This window comes from Schistocerca gregaria, chromosome 8, assembly GCF_023897955.1.
Source record: "Schistocerca gregaria isolate iqSchGreg1 chromosome 8, iqSchGreg1.2, whole genome shotgun sequence".
Taxonomy (NCBI): domain Eukaryota; kingdom Metazoa; phylum Arthropoda; class Insecta; order Orthoptera; family Acrididae; genus Schistocerca; species Schistocerca gregaria.
Genome location: NC_064927.1, coordinates 323,495,810 through 323,520,515, shown reverse-complemented (window position 1 = coordinate 323,520,515; position 24,706 = coordinate 323,495,810). Strand labels below are relative to the sequence as shown.

The window sequence follows — 24,706 nt, the reverse complement described above, 5'->3', positions numbered from 1 at the left end:
TTCTTGAAGTCTGAGGGTATTTCGCCTGTCTCATCCATCTTACTCACCAGATGGTAGAGTTTTGTCAGGACTGGCTCTCCCATGCCTTCAGTAGTTCTAATGGAATGTTGTCAACTCCTGGGGCCTTCTTTTGACTCAGGTCTTTCAGTGATCTGTCAAACTCTTCACGCCGTATCGTATCTCCCATTTCATCTTCATCTACATTCTCTTCCACTTCCATGATATTGTCCTCAAGTACATCACCCTTGTACAGACCCTCTATATACTTCTTCCACCTTTCTGCTTCACCTTATTTGCTTATTACTGGATTTCCATCATAGCTCTTGACATTCATGCAAGTGGTTCTCTTTTCTCCAAAGGGCTCTTTAATTTTCCTGTAGGCAGTATCTATCTTATCCCTAGTGAGATAAGCCTCTACATCCTTACATTTGTCCTCTAGACATGCCTGCTTAGCCATTTTGCACTTCCTGTCAATCTCATTTTTGAGGTGTTTGTATTCCTTTTTGCCTGCTTCATTTACTGCATTTTTATATTTTCTCCTTTCATCAATTAAATTCAATATTTCTTCTGTCACCCAAGGATTTCTACTAGCTCTTGTCTTTTTACCTAGTTGATCCTCTGCTGCTACCTTCACTACTTCATCCCTCAAAGCTGCCCATTCTTCTTCTACTGTATTTCTTTCCCCAATTCTTGTCAATTATTCCCTTATGCTCTTCCTGAAACTCTGTACAACCTCTGGTTTAATCAGTTTATCCAGGTCCCATCTCCTTCAATGCCCACTTTTTTGCAGTTTCTTTAGTTTTAATCTACAGTTCATAACCAATAGATTGTGGTCAGAGTCCACATCTGCACCTGGAAATGTCTTACAAATTAGAACCTGGTTCCTAAATCTCTGTCTTACCATTATATAATCTATCTGATACCTTCTAGTATCTCCAAGATTGTTCCATGTATACAACCTTCTTTTATGATTCTTGAACCAAGTGTTAGCTATGATTAAGTTATGTTCTGTGCAAAATTCTACCAGACAGCTTCCTCTTTCATTTCTTACCCCCAATCCATATTCACCTACTATGTTTCCTTCTCTCCCTTTTCCTACTCCCGAATTCCAGTCACCCATGACTATTAAATTTTCATTTTCTTTCACTACCTGAATAATTTCTTTTATCTCATCATACATTTAATCAATTTATTCATCATCTGCAGAGATAGTTGGCATATAAACTTGTACTACTGTAGTAGGCATGGGCTTCGTGTCTATCTTGGCCACAATAATGCGTTCACTATGCTGTTTGTAGTAGTTTACCTGCACTCCTATTTTTTTTATTCATTATTAGACCTACTCCTGCAATACCCCAATTTGATTTTGTATTTATAACCCTGTATTCACCTGACCAATAGTCTTGTTCCTCCTGCCACCAAACTTCACTAATTCCCACTATATCTAACTTTAATCTATCCATCTCCTCCTTTAAATTTTCTAACCTACCTGGCCTATTAAGGGATCTGACATTCCATGCTCCGATCCATAGAACGCCAGTTTTCTTTCTTCTGATAACGACGTCCTCTTGAGTAGTCCCTGCCCAGAGAACCAAATGGGGGACTATACAGCAAGGCTGTTTTGGTTAGGGTTACAAGGCCAGATCAGTCAATCATCCAGACCGTTGCCACTGCAACTACTGAAAAGGCTACGGCCCCTCTTCAGGAACCACACGTTTGTCTAGCCTCTCAATAGATACCCCTCCATTGTGGTTGCATCTACGGTACGGCCATCTGTATCGCTGAGGCACGCAAGCCTCCCCACCAACAGCAAGGTCCATGGTTCATGCCCTAGCTTCTTAATATAATAAAACTTATTCATATGGGCTATACACTTTTTGATTCCAAAGTGTCCATATCCTGTATGAACGTACCACACAAGTGCGTCTTCCATTACTTCCATCCTAGTGTCTGAAATTTTTGGTTACTCCATACAATCAACAATAGTTCTTTTTCAGTAGCTATGTAATTCAGTTCATGCTTATTTAGACTATGGCTAGCACAAGCTATGGTTTGGTGTTCTACGCTATTTAGACCCCACTCTCCTTGGAAAAGTTCTGCAGCAATACTGTAATCAGATGCGTCTGTTGAAATTTTAAATGGTTCGCCAATAACCAGATGATGTAATATGGGTGATTCAACAAGTGCACTTCTGACCTTTTCAAACGCATCATTTGCTTCTTGATTCAAATCCATGGTACTCCCTTCCTTAATGAATGTAAAATTTTCGGATCATTTTGTTTGTGTCCTCATATATACTATCGATAGTATCTAGCCATTCCTATAAAACCCTTCAACTGTCTTATATTTCTTGGGTGTGGACACACTTTAATATCTTTAATGCATTCAGGGTCCAGTTTAGTTCCCTGCACTACTACAATATGACCTAAAAACTTAAGCTCTTGGTGTGCAAAGTATGATTTAGACAGTTTCACTGTAATACCTTTCTCTTTAAATCTTTTCAGAGATCTGCATAAGGTCAGACAATGTTCTTCCCAAGTAGTTGATATTATTAGGATATCATCTACACATATTATTAAATCCTTCAATAAATTTCTCCCTAATGCTTCATCCAGTGCACATATAAATATGGATACAGAAATATTATGTCTGAATGGCAATACATTGAAATGATATGATTTACCATCAAATAAATGCTGTATACTTTATTGATTCTGGATGTAACCTAATTTGCCAATATCCCACAGTCAGGTCATCGTGCTAAAAAGCCTTGCTTTCTCTAATTTGGATAACAATTCATCCATGTTAATCAGTCTGTCTCTTATGCTTATTCAATGTCAACGTTTCTAACACTAATTGTACCTCACCTGTAGCTTTTTTCACCACTACCAAAGGGTTATTCATGACACTGGAGCTATGTTCTATTATATTTTCATCAACCATTTTGTTGATTTCCTCCCTCACAGTTTCTTTCCAACTTATTGGTATTGGATACGGCTTACAAGAGAATGGAGTGTCATCTTTGATTTTGAATTTACAAATATAGTCACTGATGTTACTGGGACAATCATAGAACACTACTTCATACTCCATTAAAATTTTACATAAATCTCGTGTTTGTTGTTCGGTTAACATTAGTGACTCGTTATCTTTGTCTTGTATGACAGTTCATTGTGTTCCTGGACCTACATTATCGATCTCTGCTGACACTTGTGCTGTAGCTGTTAATCACGGACACTAACATTCCGTTGTTTGTTTACCAATGTAGCTGTCTGTCACAAACGATACCCAAAACAGTTCCTTTTACCAAAGCAAAGAGGATTTTCCTCAAAATTTAAGATGACTTTAAATTCTAATAACCAATCTCAACCAAATAATACATCTTATCAACATTTTCTACTATTACAAGTGTTTGACAAAATAAGATATTTCCAACACTGCAGTTCACTTGGGTTTCGTGTTTCACTACTTTACTTTCTGTTCCAGTTATACCAACTATGTAAACTCCAGTTACTGGCAATAGTGGTAAGTGCCATTTAGTCTGTAATAAATTAAAGAATGCACTAGATATGAGTGATACTTTACTCCCTGAGTCTATAAATATGTTAACTTCAGGAGATTCCACAGTCCGTACTATTATAGTTTGCACATTGTTGGTAACTGGGATTGGTTCTTCTAGCAGTAACCATTCTTTTGTAGGTATTCTGTGCTTGAAATTAACATGCTTATCATTAACCAGGCCTCCTAGTGATCTCTATGACCTGGGCCCTGACCCTGGATCCAGACTGCAACATGTTTTCCTCATTATTAGTAATCACAGGCTAGTTAGTGAACTGAGATACTACATTACCACTCCGTGCTCTATTATTACTTGGTACAAATTCCTGCACAGTTACAGGACCTAAATTCGAAGGTGGATGCTTCTTCTGGTAATTGCCGTTACCATGTTCTCTATTGCACTGGTGTACTCAAGCTAGGTTGTCTTCATGCTTTTTGAAATTATTCCCACTATTCCTTTTGTAGTTCGGATGTTCACATTGGTGCAAGTTTCCATTGCAGTCCTTATACAATGCATCAAGTGCATCTACAAAAGACAACAACTCTTCTACCGTCTTCCACTACATATGATACCTTTCCTCGCATATATGGGTAATCGTCTAATGATAATCTGCACTAATCCTTCTTCCTCCATCAGCTTATCTAAGTACTTTGCCCATCTTAGACGCCAATCAAAATACTTTCTCATGGCACCCCAAATATTACTGCAGTATTTCGGGTCCCACAAATCTGATATTATTTTTTCCTGGGCACTTCTCTATAAACTTTTTTCGAAAATCAAGAGGAAAAGTTCTCAATATTTATGGTTCCCAATTTGGAGGCTTCTCCTAGAAGGTAATCCACAGCAAATTCGATCTTTTTAGAGTCTTCCCAATCTTTTGGCAGAGCTTGGTTAAACCTTTTTAAGAAATGTGTTGGGTGCACATCTCCATCGGGCTTGAATTTAGGAAATTGTCTCAATAACCTTGAATTTGCTCCCCATTGCAAATAACTACTTCACTGGTTAACGCAACATTAGATGAAGTTGTCCATTTTTTCGCTTTGTCCTAGATAAGATTGAATTCTTTCCACAAGTCATCTATAACTTTTTGGGTATCTGAAAGTCCAGAAGAAACAATAGGTGACACGTTTCCAGATGTAATTCTCATGGTGACTTTTCAATCTATAACCCTTCAAATTGTTTCTCCAAACTACTTATATTTACTATAGCAGAGTTTGCTATCTTCTATTGGAAGCTTCTTTCTGCATTATCCACTCACTTACTTACACCTGTAATTTGTCATTGGATTATCGGTTAATTACTTCTATTGCTTTTCAAAGTATGCAATCTGTGTTTTACAGCATCAAACTTAACATTGAATATATTTTCAAATGATCCTAACTTTTCATTGATTTATGATTCTACAGTATTACATTTTTCCTCAACATCAAATTCTAACTTTTTTGCTAAATCTTGTAATTGATCATTCTGTTTCTGACTAAAGTCAGTTAACAGTTGATTTACATGACTTTCCAATTAATTGGTTAATTCCTTCTTTAAGTCTATTTTCAAATTCTCTACTTTATGATTCAAGGTGTCAAATTCAGTCTTTAAATGATCCATGTCTTTGCATACATTACCGAATTCTTTGCTCTCTGAGTTGACTTTAACATTTAACAATCCTAAATTTGTTGTTTGGTCATTCAGTTGGGACTTCACCGAGTCTAGTTCTCTATTTAAAGTTGCACTCTGTGCATCTAGTTTAGAATTTAACTGCAGACTCTGAGCATTTAAAGCTTTGTTTAATTGAGCATTAATGAGTCTAACATAAGACTCTCAGTATCTATTTTTTAACTTATTAAAGTTGCACTTAGTTCCTTTCTTAAAGTAGCATTTTGAGCTTGATTAGATTTACTAACTCAGACCAGTATGGCCCTTCTTTACTAATTTTCATAGCCATGCCTGGTTCTGAAGTTTCTCCAACTTGCTGTTCCTGATCCATAATTTTACAAGCTTTAGCCCTTGTGAGCATTTAAAAATTAACTTTAAATATAATAGCTACACTAAATTTTCATTCAATGGTTTATACCACATTGTATTAATACAATAAAGTTCTGCTTTACGCTCCCACAGCATAGAATTTGGGCTGTGTAGTTGAGCAGACATGTATTCAGGAACACTGAACAACAACTGGTGCCAGTGGCCTTGGTTGTTGGTTTCCACTAGGTATTGGTGAACGGATGTAGCTGTAGGTGAACACCGGTGAACAGCTACTGGTGCTGGTGGCGTAAGATGCTGGTTTCTGTGTCTCCATACCCACAATGTGCTCTAACTGTGCACTCCCCACATCAGATCTTCTTAGTCATATCACTCTAGGCATATCTCTTCTTAGTCTAATATGCCAATATCTTCTCTCCGGTTTTTCTTGTTGAGGTTTTCTCACTTATTTACGTTTACAAATTCTCTCCATCTGATATTTAGGCAGAATACAAATCCATGAATTGGTTCTTTTGCCTTGTTATGCTCGGTTGCTATGGCAACACTTGACAGCTTTTTCTCTCATTTTCATCTTAAAATTCTGTTTTTTCTTTGGTCCTGTCACGGTCACCAAGTTCTAATGTTTTTGATGACTATGAGTGTGTGAAGTGTATGTGCAAACTCCCCACTTCTCTTACATGAGTTGATGTATTTGAGAATGTGCAGCCGATACTTTTCTCTGAATAGAAGGCTTCTACAATCTCTACAAACTCCTTCTCTGAAGAAAGATGCTAGTCACAGGAACCTTTAAGACTCTCTCTCTCTCTTTGTGAAATAATGAGGTACTCAAAGAATACTTTTCAACAACTATCAGTATATTTGAACTTCCACAAAGAACAAAATACACGCTTCTCACATAAACAATTGACTTCTTGTAAGTCACCCATGTCATCTCACATTAGAAACAATTAAGTTACATTTACAACAGAGTTGGCTTGATAACCACGACTCTATTATACAGGAATCGTACACATGTCTTGCCCCTAGCAAGTTCAGGTTAAAAGTTACTAAAAATCTTTTTCCACTCAACAGTTCTTTCGCCACTAACAATAGTCACAGTTACACAACAGCACAGCGTAACACAGAAGTTCCTTGGTGCTGCCGTGTGCTTTTATTACGACTTCCATGGACTGATCAACAAGTAATTGTCAGTGCCATTCGACCACCATGTGTACTGTCTTCGTACGACAAACTTTGGACCTCCATACACAGACAGGTGATGTGCAGTAGATAGGGTTCCTTTCCCCCACTCACATCTAAAATATTGTGTGTTTGAGATGGGGGAAAGCCAAGCAGTTCTAAAATTTATGCCAAAATTCTCGAAGCACTACTCTAACCAGGCTTCACTGCCGTAGCACAGCACAGGTCTTGTTATGATCTTATAATAGTGTATTTCAGTGTGCCCCTTAGCAAGGGAAGGTTTTATTATCATATTAATGACTCCCACTGTTTTTGTATAGCTGGTGATTTTTTCATCAAGTCTATTTCTTCCAGAAAGAATTGTTCACAGCCACAACATGTGAATGTGTTCACTCTTTCCACAGTTTTCTTTTTCAAATAGATCTCACTTTGTATTGGGTATCTTCCACAGAAGGCCTTTTTTGTGTTAATGTCCTTCCTATATTCTTCAGGTGTACTCTGTTCACTGTGTACAGAATGCTGCAGGTTATTCTCTGAAGATGACTTAAGAGCTAAATAATTGGCAGAAGGTAAAGCATCTAGTTTTATGATTCTGCTGATTTTAATGAAGCTATATGGCATTTACCTCCACTCTTGGACAACTTTATTCATATAAACAATAAACAAGGGTGGTGATAAGCCACATCCCTGTCATAATGTAGCATGGACTCTACTCTATTCTGATAAATTGTCCTCTCGCTCGCCACAAATTAAATTTGTCCTATAAATGTTGTACTTATTTTTGATAGGTTGCTGAGGAACATCATCATCAGCCAAAATCTATAATGATTTTTTTGGTTAATGATTTTTAAGTCAAAAAAGACAATATTTTTTTTAGGTTAAATTCTCGATATTTTTGTATTAGTTTAAATTTCACTGATAGTAAAACTTTATGCAATTAAATAACAAACCTTATATGCTGCCTTATAGGACTTAATAGGAAAATTGCTCTAAAATCATATTCTCATGTGTTAACTATCACAAAATTTCCCCAGTACAGCACACAGTACAGATTCCTCTAGCAATCTGTTGATCCCAGTTATGGCTCTGGTAATAACAGATTCCAGAAGATTACTTCCAATGTTGTAATAATGTTAGACTCTCTCTTATTTACACACTATGTAGGTCATAACAGATATTGCACCAAATGAAACCAAAAGCCTCCATAACATTTCATCAGGCATTATACTTATGAATGCAGGTAACAAATACACCAGAATAATACCAACATAATAATAATAATAATAATAATAATGTGCAATATCACTAATGATTTCTACTGTTCAGTAAATTTATCTGTTAATAGTCACTGATATTGTTGTTATCAGCCAGGAGACTGGTTTGATGCAGCTCATCCTGCTCTAGTCCATACTGCACAGGTCTGTTCATCTCTACATAACTACAGCACCCTACTTATATTTCAAACTGCTTATTGTAGTGCAGCTTCAGTATCCCTCTACAATGTTTACCACTCACATTTCCCTCCATTACAAACTTCATGATCTCTTGATGCCTCAGGATGTGTCCTATCAGCTGATACCTTTTTTTTTGTTTTCCCCAATTTGATTCAGTACCTCTTCATTAGTTATCAAATCAACCCACTTAATTTTCAGCATTCTTCCGTATCACTATTTCTTTTTCAAAATTTTCTATTCTCTTCTTGTCCACGTTTCACTTCCGTACAAGGCTACATTCCAGACAAACAGCTTCAGAAAAGACTTCCTAATGCTTAATCCTAAGATGTTCATAATGAACCCATATCATACATTAATGATTTGGAAACTGAGACATTATACATCATTATAATAATGTGTGCAAATGTTCTATACATGATATGACTCATTCATTCATCAACAATAAAAAAAGAAAAAAGAAATAGAAGAAGCAAAAAACTAATCCTCAAAATGTCAAACTGACCTTAGATTCCAGTTTTGATAACAGTTCTTTCAAGTTTTCTTTAGTGGATATTTCAGTATAACTGTCACCAAATACATCATATTGCAACATTATTTCTCTTTCAGTTTCTGGAGTCACACTAATAATATTTTGAGGAGTCCATGGAAGTAGCTTGTGACTTGCTACACTATTTAAAAGCCATTCTGTGTGTATAACATTGTACTGCTTTGAATTGGAATGACTTTGTACTCGAATGTTTTTTTCGGCAGCTAGCACACAAAATGTAGAAGGACCTGCAAAAATAAATAACTACTGAATACACTGTAAAACTAACAAAAATAATATTTCTAAATTTTCACAATACAGACTAAGTATTGTTGTGGTAGACCACATCAAGCCAGTCAAAAGACTCTGGGAAAATGTGCAATGATGCTCTTGGGATCTGTACTTATGGTGTTTTGGAGACTAGCAGGTAGCGTGTGAAATGAGACAGGGCTGTTTATAACAATGCATCTGTTGGTCACTATACAGATTGATTGTTGTATCTCAGTACCAGTGACCCATTCTGTTCTCCCAAAGACTTGACTTCAAAACCAGGAAGGAAAGATTGTTTTTATGCCTTTGTAAACAAAAAGTATTTTTACTCAAAGATCAGTCTCATAAATAAAAAGGAAGTCAAATAGTCTCCACAACACAATTGTACCAACATATATTGTCCCACTAAATGCAAAGATCTCACAGATCAACAAATATACTCATCAGGCAACAACAGCAGAAAATACACATAAAATTAAAGAAATGTGCAAGTTTTCAGACGAAGTGGCTCCTCCTTCTTGCAGAAGGACTGAAGGGGAAGGAAGAGGGGATGAAGGAGGAAGGAAGAGGGGATGAAGGAGGAGGACTGGTGAGTTCAGGAAATGTGGAGAGTTAGGGAAACGTTGGCCAGAACCCTGGGTCAGGGGAAACTTACTGGTTGGGATGAGAAGAAAATATTGATTGCTGTGGATTGCACTGGGTGATATTTGAAACACGGAGAGCTTAAAGGTGGGAGATAGATTACTAAGAAAGACAAAGATTACTGACAAAAGCACAAGAGTTAACAAGCATGGAAAACTGAGTGCAATATACATGTCAGGCAGGTGGAGTTTGGGGGCAGAGGAAAACAGAGGGGTCAGAAAATAAAAGGTATAAAAAACTAAAAGGGAGGGAAGAAATGAATAGTCACTGAGAAGAAATGTTGAGAGAAAAGAAATTAAGATAAACTAAGGCCAGCTGCATAGTGGGAACCAAGGACATGTTGTAATGCCAATTCCCAGTTGTGGAGCTCTGAGAAACTGGTGTCAGGGCGAAGAATCCAGAGGGCCCGTGCGGTGAAACAGACACTGAGATTGTGACTGTCATGTTATAGGGCTTGCTCTGCAACTGCATATTGTGTGTTGCTATTATACACCGTCTGTCTATGTCCATTCATCCTAACTGATGACTTGGTAGCAGTCATATCAATGTAGAAGCGGAACAGTGTTTACATAACAGCTTGTACATAATATGTATCATTCCATAGGTGGCTCTCCCTTTGATAGGGTATGTTTTGCCAGCTATAGATGCAGAAGGACCATAAGGTCTGACCATTTGAGGTGTGGGGGAGCAGACGATGCAACAACATGATAGTCTAGGTGCAGTGGGCAAAATGTCAGAAGAATGGGTCTTATTTCATTGTATGATTTTAGGAAATCATAGACTTGTCACAGTAGCTGATTAATACATTCAAGGTCACAACAGAACTGAGTGACACAAGATGTAGTCCTATGGTTCCCCCCTTTGAGGGTGGGATGTGGTTCAGTTGTACCAGGATCGTATCGCATGTAATGGTACAAGATTTCTGCTTTTGGACTAAACTGGTGGGATGATTATGTCCAGTGTAGTCTAAAGTGAGAATGATGGCATACTGCTATTAACAGTCTGCATCTAAGCAAACACATTTGTCTTGAAAGCCAAGGCTGTATGGGAGAGAACATTTGACATGGACATTTGAACAGAAGTGTGTAGCTTGACCCTCAGTGAGGATGAGGTAAAGGCCACGGAAAGTGGCATGGGATCCAGAATAGGACCAGATGAACTTTAATTCAGGGAATCTGTTAAGACTCCAGAAATTTTAACAGTTAACCGTCACCATGAGTCGATATAGCACAGATGTCATCGATGTATCTCAACCAAACCAGGGGCCGAAGGCTTATGGAATCCAGCAAAGCCCTCTCCAAGCTACCCATGAAAAGATTGGCATAGGAACAAGCCATCCTGGTTCCATGGCCATGCCCTTGATCTGTTTGTATGTCTGCACCTCAAAGGTAAAGTAGTTGTTAATAAACATAAATTTGATTAAGGAGAGAAGGCAGGATGTCATAGGTATGGAATCAGGTGGGTACTGGTTGACATAAGGTCCAAAAGCAGATGGGTCATGTAAATGGGGTACATTGATATAGATCCCAAAAACTGAAAACTCACAACTCCATCATCACCCTCATTGTTCACTGCAGCTGATAAAAATATTGTCTCTATTGAGGTTGAAATTGAGTTTGATAGTGAAGTTATCTGGTGCTGTATAGCACATCTAAGAGAAATCAAGTTAATTGTTGGATGTTTTCATTGGCCACCCATTCTGCTCTAACAGCTATAGAGTCATTCAAAGAAAATCTATGGTCAGTAATGTGTAAATACCCAGATAACATAACACTAGTTGGACACAAAATTAACCTACTGAGTGTAGACAGAGATGTCTATGGATTCAGTGCAAGGGGTACAGTCAGTCAGTCTTGTGAAGTACTTTTGAACACATTTTCCAAAAATGCATACTGAGCAAGTAGTTCGACAACCCACACACAATGGAAATATCTTAGACCTCGTAGCTACAAACAGGCTGGACCTTGTCAATGGCATCAGTACAGTTAGAGGGATTGGTGAATATGATATAATAGTGACTATAGTTATACAAGTTCAGTCAAGAAGGCTAGGAGATTGTTTCTGTTAGAAAGAGCAGATAAGAACTGTTAGCACCTGATTAACTGACATCACTTAGTTCCAATATGATGGACATAGAGGAATTATGGGCAAAGTTTAAATAGATTCTCAATTGTGGTTTGGAGAATTATGTGCCTGATAAATGGGTTAAAGATGGACAAGACCCACCATGGTTTAACAATGCAATTCAGAAAATTCCGAGGAAGCAATGGCTGTTTCAGTTCAAAAGAGAATACACAAATGACAACAGGCAAAGCTTAGTAGGGATTTGTGTATCTGTACCTGAAGCGTACAACAAATACCTGCAACATAACTTAGCAAAAGATCTGGCTAAGAATCTGAGAAAATTCTGATCCTATATAAAAATCACTTTGTGAGTCTAAGGCTTCCATCCAGACACTCATTGACCAATCTAATGTGGGAGCTGAAGAGAGCAATCAAAGCCTAGGTTTTAAATGTCATATTTAAGAAACAGTTTCTCCAATAGAATTATACAAACATACCAACATCTGACCATCAGATAGACTACTATATGGACAATATAGTAATAAGCATCCCTGGTGTAATGAAACAACTGAAACAGCTGAAAACAAATAAGTCACCAGGTCTGGATAGAATGCCAATTTAGATTTACTAAGAGTGTACTATGGCACTGGCCTCTTACTTAGCTTGCATTTATTGAAGATCTCTCACCTGGTGAAAAGTCCCAAATGAGTGGAAAAAAGCACAGATTACACCTGTATATAAGAAGGGTAAAAGAACAGAGCCACAAAATTCCATACCATTATCCTCAACATTGGTTTACTGCAGAATTTTTTAACATAATCTCAATTTGAATACAATAAATTTCCTTGAGACCGGAAAACTTCTGTCCACAAATCAGCATTGTTTTAGAAAGCACTGATCACATGAAACTCAGCTTGCACATTTTACAATGATATACTGCGAACTACGAATGCAGATTCTATATATTTCGACTTCCGAAAACTACTTGACACAGTGCCCCACTGCAGACTGTTAATGAACGTATGAGCATATCGATAGGTTTACAGGTATGTGAGTGGCTTGAAGACTTCTTAAGTAATAGAACCCAGTATGTTATTCTCAACGGTGAATGCTCCTCACGGACAAGGTTATCATCAGGGATGTCCCAGGAAATGTGATAGGACAACTATTACTTTCTATAGACATATATGACCTTGCAGACAGGGTGGGTGGCAATCTGCAGTTGTTTGCTGATGGTACTGTGGTGTGTGGAAAGGTGTCAAAGTTGAGTGACTGTGGGAGTATAGAAGATGACTTAGACAGAATTTCTAGTGGTGTGATTAATGACAGCTAGCTCTAAACGTAGATACATGTAAGTTAATGTTGATGAGTAGGAAAATCAAACCTATAATGTATGGATATAACATTAGTAGTATCCTGCTTGACACTGTCATGTTGTTTAAGTATTTGAGAGTAATGTTGCAAAGCGAATGGAAGAGCATGAGAGAATTGTGGTTCATCTGTAAAGGGACTGTAATTAGAACACTAGTGCGACCTGTTCCTGAGTACTGCTTGAGTGTGCAGGATGTGCACCAGGTCGGATTAAAGGAAGGCATTGAAGCAATTTAGAGATGGGCTGCTAGATTTATTACCCGGAGGTTCGAACAACGAGCAAGTATTATGGAAATGCTTCAGGAACTCAAATGGGATTCCCTGGATGGAAGGTGACATTATTTTCAATGAACACTACTGAGAAATTTAGAGAACCAGCATTTGAAATTGACTGCAGAATGATGCCAAAATACATTTTGCATAATGACTATAATGATAAGATATGAGAAATTAGAGCTCATAAGGAGACATATAGGCACTCGACTTTTTCCTCACTCAGTTTGCAAGTGGAACAAAAAAGGAAATGATTATAGTAGTGATACAGTGTACCTGGTGCCACACACTGTACGATGGCTCCCAGACTATATTTATCTATAAAAGTATGTAAGTGATGGTCTATGCCAGATGTCTGACACCTTTACATATAGCATGTAACATCAAGATCTAATCCCTATGATACAAACTGACATAAAAACCCCTCCTTAAAACCTCAGGCCCCTCACAAGTACTACCATCTCAATCCATACAAATTTGTACTCCACCCAAAGCATGCACTCCCAATTTTTACCTTCTTTCTAAGTTCAACAAAGCCAGTCAGCCCGGCTGTCCCACAGATGTTCGCTTGAAAGCACCCACTGAAAGTATATCTGCATTAGTTGATCAACACCTGCAACCTCGATATTAAAGACAACAAACATTTCTTAGATTGTCTGAAATCTGTGCCCATCCCACTCTCATAACACAACTTGCTTGTCACCATTGATGCCACCTTCCTCCATACCAACATCCCCCATGCTCATAGTCTGTCTGCTGGAGAACATTACCTCAATCAGTGCACACCTAATTCCAAACCTATGATGTCCCTTCAGCTCACATTAATCAACTTGCTTACAAAAAACAACTCTACCTTTGAAGGACTGACATACAAACAGATCAGGGGCATGACCGTGGGAACCAGAATGGCTCCTTCATATCCCTACCTTTTCAAGGGGCACTTGGAGAGGCTTTCCTGGAATCCATAAACCTTCAGCCACTGGTTTGGTTTAAATACATTCATGACATTTCTGCCATATAGATTCACAGTGAAGCTGACTTCTTAAAATTTTTGGAATCTCTACCGACATTCTTCCAATTAAAGTTCACAAGGTCCTGTTTTGAATCCCATGCCACTTTCCTTGATCTTGACCACATCTTCATCGAGGATCAGCTACACACTTCTGTTCACATTAAACCTACTAGCAAACAACAGTACTTATATTCTAATAGTTGACATCCTTTCCATTCCCTCTCATATAGCCTTTGAAGTCGAGGCAAACATAATGGTTCAGATGCACACCCTTTAAAGCAGTATAACACTATTCTTGTCTAAGCCTTCACTGAAGTAATTACTCCACCAGCCTAGTCCAAAAGCAGATTTCCTGGGCCATCAGTCCAGTGCTGGTACCACTGATCACCCCCAAAAATCAACATTGGCCTACACCTCTTGTCACTCAGTAATATTTGGTGCTGAAAGGATTAACCAGCTTCTTCAAGAAAGCTATAATTTCCTAAAGTCAAAATTAGGTTGAAGTAAGGCAAACCTACATTTATAGCAAATTTGATGTTTAGAGAAAGCTTTGTGACAATGTTGGTTGTGGTACACTCTTTCAGATATTGAAGGTGGCAGGGATAAAGTACAAGGAGAAGGAGGTTATATATGACTCGTACAGGAACCAGACTGCAGTTATGAGAATCAAAGGACATGAAACGGGGCCAGTAGTTTGAGAAGTGTGTGTGACAGAGTTATAGTCTATCCCGAAGTTATTCAGTTTGTACACTGAACAAGATGTGAAGGACGCCAATGAGTAATTTGGAAAGGGTATTAAAGATCAAGGAGAAGAAATAAAAGCTTTGAGGTTTGCAGATGACATGTCATTCTGTGAGAGATGACAAATATCTTGGAAGATCAGATGTATTGAAAAAGATTATAACATGAACATCAGCAAAAGTAAAACATGGGGAATGAAATGTAGGCAAATTAAATCAAGTGATGCTGAGGGAATTAGATTAGGACATGATAAACTAATATTAAAAGCCAAAACATGTAGGCTTTCATGGCCAGCATCTTCATTAGTTAAAACTTTGGGGCTGAGAGGCCGTGGTTGATATGTAAAACTTCTTCTTCCCAACGTTTTGTTGCCACTTGCAGGCAACATCTTCTGAGGTGAGTTGGCAACTGGCTGCCAGGCCATGGAGGTCCCACTTATATAGAGCACACATAGGGCACCACCATATGTCATGTGGGGCTGACTGTAAGTCTATCTGTGACTAACATCACTATTCTCGACTGAAGGTAATCGATTGTCACATCGTTGGTGCAAAGTCAACCGCCATACCTTATCTAACTTGAAGCCTTCCTCTTTCCTATTACAATTATTGTGGTGTTTCTGAATCTCTATAGCTTCTCTATACATGAGTGCATTTTAATAGAAAAGAGGGAGGCTTAAAGTTAGATAAGATATGACAGTCGACTTTGCAACAACGATGTAACAATCGATTACCTTCAATCGAGAATGACGACGTCAGTCGGAGATAGACTCACAGTCGGCCCCGTGTGACATATGGTGGTGCCCTCTATGTGCTCTGTATAAAAAAGGCCTCCAAGGCCTGGCAACCAGTTGTTGACTCACCTTGGAAGATGATGTCCCAGTTGGCAATGAAACATCATAAAGAAGTAGTTTTACAGATCGACCAAGGCCCCTCAACCCAGAAGTTTTAACTAATAAAAGTAGAAGATTAACTTATCCCGGCTGAGTTCAGTCACACAGAATGTTTTAAAGGACATGGGATTCACCACTGACTATAGAAATCATTTCTTTCACAAGTAAGCAGTGTTGAAAACATGCAGTTATAACAATGATGTGTATACATGTTGGAAGATTTTAAAGTTTGACATTTTCTGAGGCAAAATTAACATTTTTGGAAGGTGCACAAGTAACCAGTGTTGAAAACATGCAGTTATAACAATAACGTGTATACATGTTGGAAGATTTTAAAGTTTGACATTTTCTGAGGCAAAATTAACATTTTTGGAAGGTGACTATCAACAGCTGTAATGTAATGTATGAAATGCATGTCTGACCGTCAGCTGCTTTTATTTTAAACCCAAATATCGACCAGTTTCAGTCATGGATCATCTTCACAGATAAGGGTTAAAATGGTTTAAGCACAACATAAGATTAAATAATGTGTAGAGCATGACATGAATATCAATATAAGACACAGGACTTTTAGAAGGAAACATACTAATACCAAGTGTACATGCTGCTCCTGAATGTAAGTCCAGTGACGATGTCACATCAATACACATTAGAGGTTTATAAGTTGATGCACTATTTTAATGTTACAGCAGCCTATATGAGTTGTAAAAAGCTTACCAGGATTTTTGACAAATTTTCCTCCATTTTCATAAATTTGTGTTTCAATGTGTTGCACCGTCATGCCATTGTAGTCAGACATGACACAGAATTCCTTTCCCTCTAAGAGAGTTGATTTGATTGTAGCAGTTGAAACATCTGCACTGCAGAACTGCTTTCCAAGCTGCGGCTGGTGGTTCGAAGTTCTTTTCTTTTTGGGAGAAGATGCCTCAGGATCAATAGAGGAAGCATGCCGACTGTAGAGTTTCCCTGATGCCCTCTGCCACAAAATACATTTACCTCAGTCTTTCTTTCAATAAACAAAAGTACATTTTATTATTAATCAAAATTAATACCTGTAGCTACTCACTTGCCATAAGTCTGCCAGTTCTGACACAGTAATACAGTCAGTCCACTTTTTGTCATAGCGTATTTCTTCCACTCGTGGAAACCGTAAAGTATATCCTACTTTAAATGAGCTACTTTCAACAATTTCTGTTGCTTTTATCTGTGGATACGCACAGTGCATATAACATAGCAACAACAGTTAAGAATTATTTTTTGTGGGGTATTTGACTTATGGTTTCTATTTCACTAGAAATTAGTTTCACATTTTTCTCAACAATGTAATGAAAATGGAACAGCTTAGAAGTTTAGTACATAAAATTCTTACAAAACTAACATAGCATTACCTGTAACATAGTATTACCCATGAACAGCCTTTTAAACAACACAATGAATACAGTTTTTATCAATACATATTACTGATCAATAAGTGATTATTTTTCTGTCCATAGCCACAAAAAACTGACAAACGGAATAAAACTGTCTTTTACTAGCTCATGACCCCATCAGGTATCACATCCTGTTTTACAAACTTTGAAACCTTATGACACCCCCATTAAAGAAAACACAAACTGTCTTCCACTTACATTGCCAGAAGGTGCAAATTTTGTCCTCCTCTGCAGATGACACAACAATACTTATCAAAACTTGCACTAGTTCTCTTAATGAAAAGTCAACTATTGAAATATTTGAAAACAACAGAGGATTCAAGATAAATGGAATACCAATCAAATTTGGTAAAACATGGGATAGACAGTCATTACTTCTCATACAATTACACAAGCTTTGGAAATGGTGTTCCTAACCTTGACATGCAGGAAACAATTGGCAATAAGCTTTTGGAATTACAGATAGATCACAACTGCTACATCTCTGTCCTCAGACAGTGCTATTCACTACCAAATACACCACCTGATTAGAAGTGCCTGTAAACAGTCATGTACTACTGGTCTCTGACATCATACTTTCATACCAAACACTAGTGCATGAGCTGTACAATAGTGAGGTGTTACTTATGATGACCAACATGTTGTGCATGTTTTTAATATCATGGAGGTAAAATTTTATATTTTACTGACACATTTCAGCTATTTTTCAATGTACACCCACAATAACATGTTACCTACAAGGTCTGAATAATTTTTGTATCCATGATGAGTAACTGTTTTTTCTGTATATATACTGCTAAACATGTTTTCACAGTTAATCTGTTTAGGTTGTCATCAATTTCCTTCTAAAGAAGACCTTTTATAAATGTTGAAACAATGGGCAAGAGATTTAAATAAAACTTCCATTTTGAAACTGACTGGCTGCTTCCTATTTCTTCACAAATAATACATGGATACCTATGGAATTGTGTGACCCTGGACTATCTGCAATCTTCTCTTAGTGTGTTTCTACAACATTATGGTGATCTGTGCAGACTGGTTTGTGACTGTAAGGCAATACTGTGTATCCATCATTGCTTTGTTAGCAGGTGTAATATTGTTGATGAGAACTCAAACTTAGTGTGTATGTTATGACACCAGACAATATTCAATAATCATGGATCCAGAAAACTGTGGCAGCAACAGCTTCAACTTAAAATACGACAGCAGGCACAACAATAACAACTATAAAGGCAAATTCTGAACCATTAACAAAGGCAGGGAGCACAGATCAGGGACTAGGAACAACTAATGCTACTGCAGATCATGCAAGAACAGCATTCACCAGTACCATTCACACCATTTCATCCAATAATATGAAGATTGGGAGTTGTACCATAGATTTCTCCACCCAAACTTCCATGCAAGTAGCATAAATGACATTGATAAACAGTAGGCTTTTCTGCTATCTACTAACACTTAAGTAATTTGTGTTCTGCAAAAGTTACATCCTCTCACTAAAACTTGGTGTTTAACTTGTGAGAAATCCTTAGTTTGCTATGTAAGCACTACGAGCAGCAGAAGCATCTTGTAGCAATGAGTATCACATATTTTCATTGTTACACGAAGTCACATCATATGCTGTGTGGGCAGCTGATCTCAAAGGACTCACCCAAATGTGTCAGTTTGTGGGTGTGACTCAAATAATAAATATAATAAAAAAAATAATCCTATGCTGAATTGTTAGTGTGTAATGTAATAACTAAGTACACATCTGCTAAAGAAGTTTGTGCACAGACACTAAAATTAACAAATCCCATTCTTGAAGAAGTGTCAGCAATAGGAAAAAATATGAAATGACAAATGACGCACGGCAAATTTTGATGAAAGTAACATATCTACTATAAAACCACTTAAAATATCAAAAGCAGCAAAGAAAAATTTTGAGGACAGTGGCATATCTTTCCCTAAAGCTGCATTTCCATTCCATCCACAATAAGTAAGATTGCAATACATAAAGTTCACCTTTGTCACCAGGCTTGGGATTCAAGTAGGGACAAAGTCCACGCAACAAGTCAGCAGTGGTATTTCCCAGGCATTTCTCCAACTCATAGTCTTCAAATAGTTCCTTTATCACCCATTGTCACTATAACAGCTGCAGGGTGCATTATTTAGAAAGCCCAGATTGTTTTTCTAAATGCAAGCATACTTAGAATTCGAAATTCTTACCCTCTACAACAGATCAGCAAAGCATGGCAAAACTTGCTGCAACTGAAGAAGTTGTGCATAAAATGGAAACAACAACTCAGCAGACTGCTCGGAAATATGCAATTAATCAACCACATTGAGAAAACCTAAGAAATAAACACAGAGAGAACTATTTGGTTTCCTTAAAACTCCTAGTGGTGTTGCCCCCCTGATTTGATGTGATGAGTGTGAGGATGTCGTGTTGTGCCAAACTTGAGGTCATCTCACAATGCTACTGGTGCTGGTCTAACTCTAAAGCAGTGAGATGCGGTAGAAGTCTTTATCTGAATGTTAGCTACATATACATAATTATTTGCACATGCTAAGCCTGGTGAAAATGGATGCTGTAAGTTCAGTGTGTAGTGAATTAAAATCAGTGAATGGTACTATTGCTGATTCAATGTTGATGTTGCAAACTATTTTACAACCAAAGGATGAAAAAGTATCCAATCCAAAAATGTTTTGTGTCTCAGATGATGGCATAATGAGCCAAGACTGTGCATCAGTTTCCACTAAACCATACTTTTTGCAAGGTTCTCTGTCAGATGTACCTTTGCAGAACAAATGAGTGTGAAACTGAAATTTGCATAATTACTGAGATGCTAAGTTTATTGATGTATGGAATATCAACAATGGGTAGCAGTTACATTTTTTACCTCATATACGATGACTGATTAACAAATACTAGTGATATTTTGCGCCATTTTAAACTAAGGAAGTAGTGCTACAGTTGAAGTATCAATGATACAAAAGTATACCAGTATTTGTAAGAGGCCATACAAATAAACTGCACTAATTTTTTGTGGGTTAACTGTGAGCAAAAGTAGTATGCATATTTTAAACCATACTTTTATGTTTCTGTTCATCTACAATAATATTAGCAATTTAAATATATACATCAGAACTATTGAAACAAAGAAGTGTTCTTACCTGCAAAATATAAGAATTTTTTGGCTCTATCCATACTTCTGGTTTCTCTTTCGTCCAAATAATACCCGGAGGGAATTCCCCAGGAGAACATTCCCTCCAATGTGGTTTCATCTTCTGTATAAGTTCCTCAAGCTTATCCATTGTAAACCCTGAACCAACACGTACTAAGGAGTGGAACTCCTCTGGCTCTGCTGTAAATCATGACACAGGTTAGCCATATGTACTAAGAAATGATGTATATATAGCCTGCAAAATGAAACACACACTATGGTTGTGGTAACAATCAGTAGGATACATAATTTTCTAACTATGTAATCAGTTCAAAGTCACTGAGGAATATATCAATTATGAACAACAAAGGCAGACGGTAGACATGATACTGAAATTTATAAATTGAATACCTTTGGGACAGCACACACTATAATCTTTCCAAGTAGTTCAGCTACTTTTACATCAATAACTACATGCCTTCTATTTCCAAAAAGCATTCCTTGCTCTATTTTCTTTTCTTAGCAACTAAAGTAGTAGTCCTCAAATTTTCAATTTGTCTTAAATAGACAAATAGTCAACTTCAGCACATTCTTAATACCTTAATGTTAAACCTACAAGGAAACCACACAGCAATCAGATTTTTGTATTTTTATTATATTTATGATTCCTGAAGCTGAGAACTGAAATATCAATCTCCAAGAGCAAATCGACATAACTCTCCAAAATTCTCAAGAAAACCATCTTTGATGTCCTTCAGTGGTATTTAATACCCTAAATCAAGGTTGTCTTTTTGACATGCTACATAGCTCTCAGGTAGAATGCTTGCCTGTTTCATTGGTGGCCCGGGTTTGATTTCTGGCCAAGGAAAATTTTTAAAGAAAGGTGGATGTTCTACAAGCGTTTCTGCGAATAGTATACTACTTAGAGATGAAATACAATTATAATGTTTTTTAACATAAACAAATTTTATTAACAATCTTTTTTAATCCTTGAGCGGGCACCTCATTTTTTTATAACATGGGTGGGCGTGTGGTGTACTTTGCGCGCATGGCAATAATTGCTGTCTTTATGTTACCAAAGTAAACGTCTATCAGCAGAACCAGAGTTTCACCTTAGTTTAATGAAATAACAATAAAATAAACTTACATTATATGAGCTAAATCACTGTTTGATTAAATAATAATAAAATAAACTTTCATTATATCACTCTGTTGCCATTACAAGTGTTACTCCACATTAACAACTCAAGCAAAGCATTAAACAGTGGAGTTACATCAGATCGTAGCCAACCCCTTATTAGATTGTTAATTATCTCATAGACAACTGCCTCATTCTAGGATTGTGCTGCTAACTTAGAATATGGATCATTTTCTTGCATGGTCTATAAATTTTTTCTGACCTAGTTTATGGTTTATTTTATCTTACTGCTGCTGACTTGGATTTATGACATAACAACTTATCACTGGGTTAGTTGAAGCAATAATGAAGGAATTGGTATGGGTTCACAATTGTAAAACAACAACAGAATAGTACAAGACAATTTTATTTGTGAGTGGTGCACTTTACACACAGGCGTGCCTGCTTGAGGGTTAAAAGATCAGTAATTAAGAATTTATATTTGCGATGAAAACTATTTTTGTGTGGAGTGTAATCAGAAATACAAATCTGTGCATTTTTTTACTAAAATTAACAATCAGATATGTTTAAATTAGCACATATCTGATGAATCTTATACTAAGAAAAAATAATGATCAAAAAGACATTCAAATCAGCAATCCAGCTATTAAGTCTCAAGCACAACCAATTTTTTTCCATGTTTTTACGCTTCATGGAAATGCCCCCACAGCATGCACCTTTCTTTAAACAGATTTGCATTTGTTGGGAATTGAACCCAGGCCAATCACATGGTAGGTGAGCACTGTATCACTGAACTATGCAGTCTGTTATAATTGATCTTTCTTTAGGACAGTAAAGATGCTTGGAAAACTTCAAAGCCAATTTTCTTGAGAAGAACTGAAAGCTGGATTGAACAGTTCAGTACAGGGAAAGGCATAACACAGGAAATAAATATAGAGTGTGGGGGAAAATCTTTAGCTAAAGCAGATTGTTCAAAATTTCTGGGTGTCTGTATTGATCAGAACTTAAACTGGAAGACACACATTGACAATCTACTGAAACAATTGAGCTCAGCTACCTATGCTATTAGTGTCATTGCAAATTTTGGAGACAAGCACATCAGTAAGTTAGCTTACCATGCATATTTTCATTCGTTGCTTTCTTACGGAATCATCTTTTGGGGCAATTCATCACTAAGAAAGAAGGTATTTACTGCCCAAAAATGTGTTATCAGAATAATGTCTGGGGCTCATCCAAGATCATCTTGTAGACAATTATTTAAAGAATTAGGGATATTGCCAGTAGCTTCACAATATATATACAGCCTAATGAAATTTGTTGTTAGTAACCCAGATCACTTCAGAATTAATAGCACAGTCCACAGCTACAATACTAGGAGAAAGGGTGACCTTCACTACCATTCATTGAATTTGACATTGGCACAAAAGGGGGTGAATTATACTGCCACAAAGATTTTTGGTCAATTGCCAAACAATATCAAAAGTCTGACAGACAACCAATCGGCATTCAAAAGTAAGTTAAGGGAATTCCTGAATGACAACTCCTTCTACTCCATAGATGAATTTTTAGATATAGGCCAAAGAAATACAGTAAGCATTAACAATTGTACCGTATATAAGACTAACAATGATTATTTGGGATAAATGAATCTTGTGTACTTTGACACGTTCCACATCATTACGAAAGAATCGTGTTCATGATCCATGGAACAAGTAATATAACTAACTAACTAACGAAACTGATATTTGAATGCTGTGCTTCACATACCATAAATACAAAAAATTACAAAAATACAACTGTCGTCTGGACTCCTTGTTAATTGGAGATTACAACCAAGACATAAACCACTGGAAGTGATAAATCTGTTGTTAGTGTTATGTCTGTTATGACAGGCTAGCTGTTAGTTAAACTATGACAATAGTATCCACCAAAATCACCTCTATGCTCACATGTACTTTCAGCGAGTAATTGAATTCATACCAGCTGCTTTCAGCTATGCTTTCCTCGTTTTCTCAGACATGGAAATATTGTTAGTATTTACATTTTATCCTCTATACTTAGACTACTTCTAAAGTCAATATGGAACTTGCATTGTAATGCCTGGAACACTATTTATAATGCATAACACTATATTAAGAAATGTTGCCACCAATCATACAGAGGTAATCATAAGGTGACAAGATATGATCACATCACATTGGCTCTGTATGGCAATGTTTAATGCTGATCGTCTTGGTGTAGGGTGATGAGTGGCACAGTCCATCATGTGTCCATATGAAAGCATGTGTGGTTATCTTTGAAACACAGTTTTTCATCACATGGTTAATGCTGATCCTCTTGATGCAGCGTGATGAGTTGTAAAGTTGTTCTGTGTGTGTGTGTGTGTGTGTGTGTGTGTGTGTGTGAGAGAGAGAGAGAGAGAGAGAGAGAGAGAGAGAGAGAGAGAGAGAGAAAATATGTTTTTGTCTCTATGTGTGTAGTGTGGCATGTAGCTTGTGCTGTAGTCATAGACTGAGGTAACAAACGTCATGGGACAGCAATATGCACATATACTGACAACAGTAGTATATTGTACACAAGGTGTAAAAGATCAGTGCATTTGCAGAGCTGTCATTTGTATTCAGGTGATTTGTGTGAAAAGATTTCCGACTTTAAATACAGAATGCTAATTGGAGTTAACACAGAATGCTAATTGGAGTTAGATGCATGGAACATTCAGTTTCAGAAACCACTAGGGAATTCAGTATTAAGAGATTCGCTGTGTAAAGAGTGTGCTGAGTAGGCCAGATTTCAGGCATTACCTCTCACCACAGACAATGCAGTGGTTTACAGTCTTTGTTTAATGACCTGGAGCAGTGGCATTTGTATAGAGTTGTCAGCGCTAATAGACAAGCAACATGGAATGTACGACAAATGTATCTGAGAAATTTGGCACTAATGGGCTATGGTAGCAGATGACCAACGCCAGTGCCTTTGCAAACAGCTTCTGCAGTGCCTCTCCTGGGCTCGTGACCATATCGGTTGGACCCTAG

At 37.3% G+C, this 24,706-nt stretch overlaps 1 protein-coding gene across 8 annotated transcripts in view; it reads right to left on the bottom strand.

The window, feature by feature from the left end:
• LOC126284945 (DNA ligase 4-like) overlaps positions 1-24,706 on the bottom strand; it is a 616,842-nt gene that overhangs the window by 54,737 nt on the left and 537,399 nt on the right. For 6 of the 8 annotated variants that reach the window (XM_049984217.1, XM_049984218.1, XM_049984213.1 and 3 more), the window contains exons 10-13: positions 20,547-20,737; positions 17,027-17,164; positions 16,678-16,936; positions 8,672-8,943 (exon numbers count right to left, since the gene is read on the bottom strand). In XM_049984217.1, the coding sequence (XP_049840174.1) occupies positions 8,672-8,943; positions 16,678-16,936; positions 17,027-17,164; positions 20,547-20,737 (860 nt within the window). The remainder of the gene's footprint in view (positions 1-8,671; positions 8,944-16,677; positions 16,937-17,026; positions 17,165-20,546; positions 20,738-24,706) is intronic. The other 2 variants (XM_049984219.1, XM_049984220.1) reach the window with 2 other exon arrangements.